Below are 9394 nucleotides of genomic sequence, written 5' to 3' on the forward strand. Positions count from 1 at the left end.
TAATTTTTCAGTATACTCTGATTACATGCCTCATGCAGTCATAGTATTTTGTTCAAGAAAAACCTTCCAGAGCCAGAGAAATTCCTTTTGAGTAATGCAAAGTCACGATTCTGATTCCAAGTAAATAAAGTCATGGGTCTGCTAATCATTGTTACGGGGCAGTCATAAAATACACCTTTTGGAGGCCGAAACATTTTTTAATGCAACATAATTCATAACCAGGTTGATAGGGCAAGGTCATGTAAGTAGGTGTATTAGGAGGAATGTATGTGTAGGTGAAGGGATGGGGGGATAATCATAACCCTGACAGCAGCTATTTGTTCTTCTGGTTTTTGGAGGATACAAGTCATGGACAATGCCCATAACGTTGGCGTCTTTGTGTTCTGTCAGGCCCTCAGTCAATGCTGTGGACCTACTTTGAGGCCCACTGCTTGGCATCGCACCTCAGAAAGTTGATTAAAAATTGATCTGGGCCCACACGTCTTTGGAGTTAATGATTTGGACGTCTGTGGGAATTAGCGGCTGTTGGCTTAGGCAGCGTTTGGCCATCCGTTTCAATAACATGCCAGGGAGATGTTGTCAAATGAGACTTGCACCCGCGTGGCCCCTTCTGTCAGACTGCCCTCAGAGAGGTGACAAGCACATCTTATGGGATCCTTCCTTTTCAGGAGAAGGTAGGTGGTGGGGTTGCAATTTTTGCCTGCAACAAACGAAACTTTAGTAAAAACTGAATATTTACGAAAAAGGGATTAGTAGGAGAAAATAGAATGGAGAACAAAATGGGAATTTTGATAAGAAGCAAAATGATGACTGAGAAGGAATGAAGAGAAGAATGGGACATTGAGCAAAAAAGGAAATGTAGAACAGAGAGGAAATATTGATCAAGAAATGAATACTGAGATGAAAGGGGGTTATGAGTGAAAACAAAATATCGAGCGAAAAGGGAAGGTTGAGCTTTTCAAAAAGCTGAGGTTGAGGGAAAATGAAATGTTGAGCAAAAAGAATAATAGCATGTGAATAGCGAAAAGAAGCAAGAAAAAGTGGAATGTTGGACAAAAAGGGAATTCTGATTGAAACAGGAGTGTTGAGCAAATAGAAAGAGTTGCATCAAAATGGAATTTTGAGTGAAAATGGAAACACGAAGTGAAAAGGAAATTATGACCGAGAAAGGAAATACAGAATGAAAAGACAATTTTGAGCAACATTAGGAATGATGACAAAAAGGTAATGTTGATTGTAAATCTGAACACCACACTGTGTGAAAATATCCTTGACCACATCTTACACCCCATCACTCCTGGTCTCTCACCCTGACTCTCTCCCTTCCTCTCTTGCTCTGCTGGGTTCTAATCATGTTGAAGGGTCGGACTCGTACCCTTTCAGTATCTAACCGCTTTACTGCTATCCCTCCATGTTTTATTAAGTGGACTTTCTGTTTTCGGACTTTTTCTGTGGAAGTTCTCATCAATTCATGACATTTCTATTCTGTATTATACAACGTAACCTTTAACAGGATTAGAATAGAAGTTTAGAATTTATTTATAATTTGCATAATCACATAGTATAGGCATAATTCACATTAGTATATAACTAGAAATAAACAGTAAATTCTGAGCTTGGCAAGTGTGTATCTTTCTGGATCAGTGCAATGTGGATGAGTGAAAGAAAAGGACTGGCTTTCCTTCAGACGTCTGTTCAAATAAAACTTTGTGTACAAAGATGTTTACTAAAGAACAAGAGGTGAACTGCAAATGGAGTATTGCCATGGGATTAAACCCAGTTTGGGTGGCTGCTGTTGAATTACAGAGGACATGTCTCTCCTTGATCTTCATTTGTACAGTCCTAGCTTTGTAACTGATGATGGTATACTTGACCAGTGACTATACATGTGGCCCCAGAGCAAGTGTGCACGTGAAGTTAATGTTTCTCTGCTGTCTTCTCCTGGCAGCTCCTGCGTGTGATCTACCATGGACCCAGTGTTCCGCAGCCTCCTACTCCTGGGAACCGTCGTGACAATGGCCCGTGCCTGCCCCAAGTACTGCGTCTGCCAGAACCTATCCGAGTCACTGGGCACACTGTGCCCCTCCAAGGGCTTGCTCTTTGTCCCGCTGGACATCGACCGGCGCACAGTGGAGCTCCGCCTGGGTGGTAATTACATCATCAAGATCACCCAGCAGGACTTTGCCAACATGACGGGCCTGGTGGACCTGACTCTGTCGCGCAACACCATCAGTTTCATCCAGCCCTTCTCTTTCGCGGACCTGGAGACCCTACGGTCACTGCACCTGGATAGTAATCGTCTGACGGAGATTGGATCTGACGACTTGCGGGGCCTGCTCAACCTGCAGCACCTCATCCTCAACAACAACCAGCTGAACCGCATCTCCAACGAGGCCTTCGATGACTTGATGCTCACCCTGGAGGACTTGGACCTGTCCTACAACAACCTGCGGGGTGTGCCCTGGGATGCCATTCGAAGGATGATCAACCTGCACCAGCTTAGCCTGGACCACAACCTCATTGACTATATCGCTGAGGGCACCTTTGCTGACCTTGACAAGCTAGCACGTCTTGACCTTACATCTAACCGGCTCCAGAAGCTGCCACCAGACCCCATTTTTGCCCGTTCCCAGAGCAACTTGGCATTGGCCACACCCTACACACCCCTACTCTCGCTCAGCTTTGGCGGGAACCCCCTGCACTGCAACTGTGAAGTGCTGTGGCTCCGGCGCCTGGAGCGAGAGGACGACATGGAGACCTGCGCTTCCCCACCCAACCTGAAGGGGCGGTACTTCTGGTATGTCAGGGAGGAGGAGTTTGTGTGTGAACCACCCCTCATCACCCAGCATACCCATAAACTTCTAGTGCTTGAAGGCCAGACTGCCAGCCTGCGCTGCAAGGCCGTTGGAGATCCCATGCCGGTCATCCACTGGGTCACCCCTGATGACCGGTTGATCAGCAACTCATCCCGGGCGACGGTTTATGAGAATGGTACATTAGACATCTTGATCACCACGACTAAGGACTACGGCACCTTCACCTGCATCGCAGCCAACGCTGCCGGAGAGTCCACAGCCTCTGTGGAGCTTTCCATCATCCAGCTGCCCCACCTCAGCAATGGTACGGGCCGCACATCCCAGCCTAAGTCCCGGCTTTCCGACATCACCAGCTCCACTAAGACTAGCAAAGGAGAGGCCAAGGCACCTCCTGAGCGAGCAGTGACCATCTCGGAGGTGACGGCCATCTCCGCTCTGGTCAAGTGGTCCGTCAGTAAGGCAGCCCCGAGGGTGAAGATGTACCAACTACAGTACAACTGCTCTGATGATGAGGTCCTGATCTACAGGTAAAGAGGCCGGCAGAAAGGCCTCTTCTCGTTCTTCTCAAGATATGTTCATTCATCAGCTGACAACCGAAAAACAGTCTCTTTTATGTCTTCCACCCTACCTAATTTCCTCTTTCCCTGCACACGGTAACACAACGTATTCCAACAGAGCGCTGCTCTGCGATTCATCGCATTGAATATTCTGTCACAGGCATTAACTATCCATGAAGCAGATATTTTAACATTGTGCAGGGAGGTTTTAAAATTAATGTGAAACCAGCCAGCAAGGGAATCCAATTACCAGATGACTTTTACTTGATTTATTCATTTGAAATCCTGAGAATGGCAGAGAATTTTGCGACGGAATTAACCCTTCGGCAGTCTTTAAGCAAATCTGCTTTTGCAGATCCTCTGCACATATGGTGTAGTTTATGTTTACAGAGTTTTTTCACATGCATGAGGCAATTCGCTGTCTGCGATCGAATGTATTATCACTCAGGTTCACAACTTTTGAAAATGGCTGAGTGCATACTAATGGAAATCTGCATTTGGCACTTTACAGCAGAGGAGTGTCTCCCTAAGGACAAGAGGAAATAATTCCTCAAGCAACAAATCAGTTCACCATGGTAAAACGACTACAGAAGTCATGACACAAACATAATGTCAAGAGGAAGCTCTTGACTTGGGACAGAAATAAATAAATAAGGCGACCCCTTCTCAGGCACCCTAAGTGTGAGTCATCTACATCTTTGAACATGGGGCCCTTCACTTGGCAGAGTCTCGTTACAAGCCAGTTAACGATAATACACAGCAGGCAGGCGCCAAAATGCGGCCTGAGTCTTGCCGTCTCTGCCAGTGTGGTTTAGAGAGATGAAGGACAGCCCTGGAGATTTGCCACATGGGATATGGAAATGAGGGCTCCTTGCTCTGCCAGAATTGTGCAGGAACTGGCAAATAAGGAGCAGTGGCATTAAGGGACACATTTACAGGAAGTTATTTGTCGGGCGCAATACATGAAATTGAATGCCAATGAGCCTCGTTAACTATACTTCACAACGTAATGGCTGAAATGTCGCTCCCATTGTTAAATAACGGCCAGATGTAGTCCGGACCGTAGCGTGTTTAATAAATGCTAGCACATTCTTCAGCGTTTGGTTGCCGGTTGCTAACTTACAGTTGTAATATGTCCTGGGCTGTATCGGAAGCCCTGTGAGAATCATTCCCATATGAAGGAGAATGCATTTCAAATGAATGTAGGCATTGGCAAGGAGGTATTTGTGTGCGCTTGTCTATTTGTATTGCATGTCTGAAGCCTGGAGTAAGCGTCATGTATTTTCAACATATTAATTTGAACATTTTTATGCTTTTTCTTGTGCCACTGGAAAGAAATTCCAGCTCCTTTCAGATTTACAACACGAACATCTATGCTGGATAAATTTGTTTCAAAATAAGCAGTCAATGTATGTATTGTAATTACTTCCAAATGGGTACTAGGCACTGGAATTATTTGCATATTACGTTCAGTTTTCTCTCTGCATCTGTGCTCCCCGTGTATTAAATAAAGTGCCACCCAATTAATATCCCACAGACTCTGAATGAATGTCAAATCATTTATTAGCAATAGGCTTTAAACACAGTCTATCAAGAGCTCCCATGAATATGTATTAAATAATAATGCATTAAATAATAATGCTTTTAAATATCTCATTAATTAAGCACAGTTCCAAATGCTTTATGACAGGCTGTATAAGCTTTAGTACATGTTTACCTCCTTGGCTCTCTCATAGTCAGTATGTTGAGGCAGTGATGCACATTTCCGAATAATCGTCAGTTATGCACATTTGCACCGTCTCTGGTTTTAAAATTATGAGATCTATTATGAACTCATATAAAATGTGTGGTATAATTATTGTCATTATTTCTATTTATTATTCGATTCTTAGATCATAATTAGTCCCAGAATCACGTCTCACAGGTGCTGCCAACTCTCCCAGGTCACTTTCTATTGCTCAAGTCCCCAAAAATCAAAAAACTCCCATTTCTTCAGAGCCCTTCATGCTACAGAGCCCTTGGGCAGATTATTTATCATGCAATTGCATTTTTAACCACTTTCTTTTCTGAAAGACATAAATACTATTTCAGGTTTCCATGTGGGACAATGAATTGGGATATTCTGCTTCTGCTATTTTTTAATTCACATTGAGAAGCAGTGGGAGACCCAGAAAAATATTGAAATATACATGCAGAAGAGGAGGATTCCAGTGCCTTCTCCCCTAATGTCTGCTAGTGTGGAGGAGGTGGGATTTCAGTGGGTGTGGCTTTGAAACACGGAAATTACTGTGACATGCCCCCACCCACTGCTCTCACAATTTTGCCTGCCTGGAATGACTCAGGTGAAAAGAAGGATAATCCATTAAGGACATAAGTGTAATCTGACTCATGTCATGATTCATCACTGATTGCACGTGTCTCATTCTCTACGATGGTCTAGACATAAAGCAAGCAAAGTCAAGCAAAAAGCTAATTTGTTGCTTTATTTTGCTCTTATTTTAGGAAGTAATAGTTTAGGCCATGCCGACAAAGCCCTCAGACTTCATTAAATGTAGAAGGCCACTCCTGGCTGCTGTTACCTAATTCGGTCCTGGGAGAAATGTACAGCTGACTGAGATTTACGGCTCTGGCTTTCGGAAATTGCTGCAGCCGCTTGCCAGGTGCAAGCGAGTGAAGCCGACCCCTCCTGCAAAAGTGTCGACGGAGGCCAGGGAGAAGCACCATCCCACAGGAGGCAGAGCTTTCCAAAACAAACCTGTGCCATGTAGGGGTCAGTCTGAAAATTGGTCACAGCCAAATGTTGGAGCAGCGCCCCCTTGTAAAAGTGCCACCTGCGAGTGGAACACCTTTTCATGTGAGGCAGATGGTTATGACAGTGTAATACACTGGATCGCACTGAGAGCACTGAGGAAACATCCAGCCTTTAAAAACAGCTAGAATGCACTTTGTTATAAGCTGTAGGATGAAAGCGTTGCATGTTCAATCAGGCTGCGGGGAAGTGGTGAAGATAACAATAATTATAGCTCGACCTAAGCTGTACGGCGACCTCCTGCTGAGTTGGAGTGGCAATGCAAGGCAGCTGCTTTTTGCTTTGGATGGTCCATGTATGGTTTCTTTTGACTGCTTTGTTTGTTGCTCTTCATCAGCTTGGGTTCCCTTTCATGTAGACACCACACACCCTCCGGCTGCATTTTTCTAGTGGAAGTCTAGAAAAATTTGGGAATGAAAGTAGAGCATTAAGCTTCTTTGTGTCTGTCTCTGGTTCATTGTCTTTATTTGTTAGTAAAAGGTCTGAGAAACATGTTTTTACTGACATGCCAGAGTCACATGTGCCCCCTTGCCCTTTATTTTTGCCAATCTCATTTATATTACAGCTCACTAAAGCATGAAACCTGCCCGCCCCCTGAACGAAACAAGGGGCAGCCATTCTTTTAGTCATAGAGGGTAGGTTGTCTGGGAACCATCAAGAACTAATTGCAGTGTCTCCTTGCTGCTTGGTAAATAGCTTTTTGTTACAAATTACAACTCTCCATATCAAGGTCAAAGCAGGTGCGCAATGTATGCTTTCCAACGTATGTCCTTCACTCCAGACTTCTAGGCTCCTGAAAAATGAAAAATTACGTATCACTACTTCGGAAATTACCCTGGGGCGGCTGAAGTTCAGCATTGCTCAAGCACTGTCCGTTTTTGTCCTCATATCTTATAAAAGACATAACCTCTGTGATGCAAATTTCAGGTCAGATACATTGTTAAACCAAATCAAATCACTGCTGACTGTGATTAAAACAGATAAATAGTTCAGGAAATAAATGAACAAATTTCAACTTTTCCATAAAGTTTTGTTTCATGTGAGTCTAACAGCATCAGCAAAAGAGTATGATGATACGCCACTTTGGTTGTTTTAACTCAGATGCCTGTGGCTCTGTTGTCTGTTAATTAACATTTGATGATTTGTGAAGATGCTGAATCGGCTGCCTGAGGTTCACCCTGTGCCATCAACGCCCCAGGTAACGCTGCTCTCTGATTTCTCTCTGTTGGCTGCAGGATGATCCCCGCTTCCAGCAAGGCCTTTCTGGTCGCCAACCTTGTGTCAGGAACGCAGTACGATCTGTGTGTCTTGGCTATCTGGGAGGACACTGCGACCACTTTGACGGCAACCAATGTAGTGGGATGTGCTCAGTTTTCTACCCGCGATGACTACCCCAGGTGCCAGTCTCTCCATAGCCATTTCCTAGGTGGCACCATGATTCTGGTAATCGGCGGAGTCATTGTTGCCACCCTTCTGGTGTTCATTGTCATCCTCATGGTGCGCTACAAGGTATGCGGCAGTTCCCGGGCGGCCAAGCTGCCCAGTGTCAGTGACACCTACTCGCAGACCAATGGTGGACTAGCCGGACGCAATGGCGTGCCACTGCAGGCTAAGCCCAAGGTGGTCGTACGGGACGAACTAATGGAGTTTAGGTGTGGCTCACTGCAGAGCAGCCTGTCCTCCTCCTCTAGTTCACTGGGGGGCCGTGATGGCGATGCAGATGGGGACAGCCTGAATGGAGAAAATAGTGGTGGGGCCCCTAGCAGATGGAAGGCTGCTCCTCCTAAGGCCCGCCCAAACCTGGACCACCTGCTAGGAGCCTTTGCCTCTCTGGAGCTGAGGGGGCAAGGCAGGGACCCTGGGCCTTCCGGATGTACGTCCGCTGGCCGGCCCCCACTGTCCGATAAGGAGCCACTACTGGGCCGTGCGGACTCTCGGCTGAGCCGGCTCCTCATGCTGCCTCTTGAGGCCAAGCCCAAGAGAAGTCAATCCTTTGATGTGGGGGACTTTGCAGCTGCACAGTGCTGTGCATACCCCAGGAGGATCAGCAACATCTGGACTAAACGGAGCCTCTCTGTCAACGGGATGCTCCTGCAATATGACGAAAGCGAGGCTGATGGCAGCAAGACTACCTTTGAGAGCTCAGAGTGGGTCATGGAGAGCACTGTTTGAGCCACGCAGAGTCACACAACTGCCCCAAATCCAGGGCAGGGAGTGGTAAGAAATTGTATGGCTGGTAAGGGGGGCTTCCTTACACATGTTCTGCATGAAGTTCATCAGTGTGAATACTGTCGTATGTCTGTTGTGAATAACTGTCCTGTTGGCCATTTGTGGATTTGCCAAGGTCAGCTGTGATGGCAAAGGTGCTGCTGAGCGAACAAGCCAACTGGATAGAAGTCAAGAGAGCTGTGATATGGACAGGAAGGGCACCAGATAGAAAAACTTAAAAACAGAATGAGAGAAAGGAATGTATTGAGGAAACGCCCATGGATGAATTTGACAGATGCTGTAGTTGTGAATTTACAGGGGATATTTCCGATAAAAAAATGAAACACTGGAAGCGTGCCCCTGCATGGGCTGAACAGAGAGAATGTATTCTGGAAGCTCAGAGTGGAATTATAATTGCCTGCCAATCTGGCACGTGGCTGGGATTATTGAACGGACTTGAAGGATAATGTCTCACTATACTTTTGACTTTCTTTACCCAAGGACACTTCACCTTTTGGGGAGAAATTGAAACTGAATTAAGTGTAATGAATTACAGCTTTTTTATTTTTTTATTTCAAAGGTCAAAATGTGCATTTGTTTAGAGATTATTATAAACCATATGTTGGGAGGTAAGCTTTTTGCAAAAGAAAAAAACAGGAATGGTTTGTGTTCTTCTCCCTACTGATTACCCTTCACTCCTACAATTCCCTGCATACACACTGAAGCATATTTTTCAGTTTTATTCATAATAGTAATGATGAACTAAGTGCTTAACTTCAATATTCATTTTATGTTTGGGTGCTGAAATCCCTACTGACAGCAGATACAGAGGTAATAAAGAACAGCACCCAAGAAATGAACAGACGTACAATATTTCCCATGTGCAAAATTAATTTTGAAATATTCTGTCTGTGAGCACTATCCATTACTATCTCAGTTAATTTTCTACATTAATTTTTTTCCAAAGTTGTCCTTTATCACTATTCCCAGCATCACTGTCCTAA

General features: G+C 45.0%; 1 protein-coding gene across 2 annotated transcripts; it reads left to right on the forward strand.

The window, feature by feature from the left end:
* The first annotated feature begins 1952 nt into the window (after positions 1–1952).
* Positions 1953–8354, forward strand: LOC108921247 (leucine-rich repeat and fibronectin type-III domain-containing protein 2). 2 transcript variants are annotated; one of them, XM_029258630.1, is made up of 3 exons: positions 1953–3343; positions 7418–7887; positions 7924–8354. In XM_029258630.1, the coding sequence occupies exons 1-3, from the start codon at positions 1968–1970 to the stop codon at positions 8352–8354; spliced, it is 2277 nt and encodes a 758-aa protein (XP_029114463.1). In that variant the 5' UTR covers positions 1953–1967. The 2 variants fall into 2 exon arrangements, with proteins under 2 accessions (XP_029114463.1, XP_029114462.1); XM_029258629.1 differs by having other exon boundaries at positions 7418–8354.
* The last annotated feature ends 1040 nt before the right edge of the window (positions 8355–9394 follow it).

Source organism: Scleropages formosus, chromosome 15 (assembly GCF_900964775.1).
Source record: "Scleropages formosus chromosome 15, fSclFor1.1, whole genome shotgun sequence".
In the NCBI taxonomy this organism is placed as follows: domain Eukaryota; kingdom Metazoa; phylum Chordata; class Actinopteri; order Osteoglossiformes; family Osteoglossidae; genus Scleropages; species Scleropages formosus.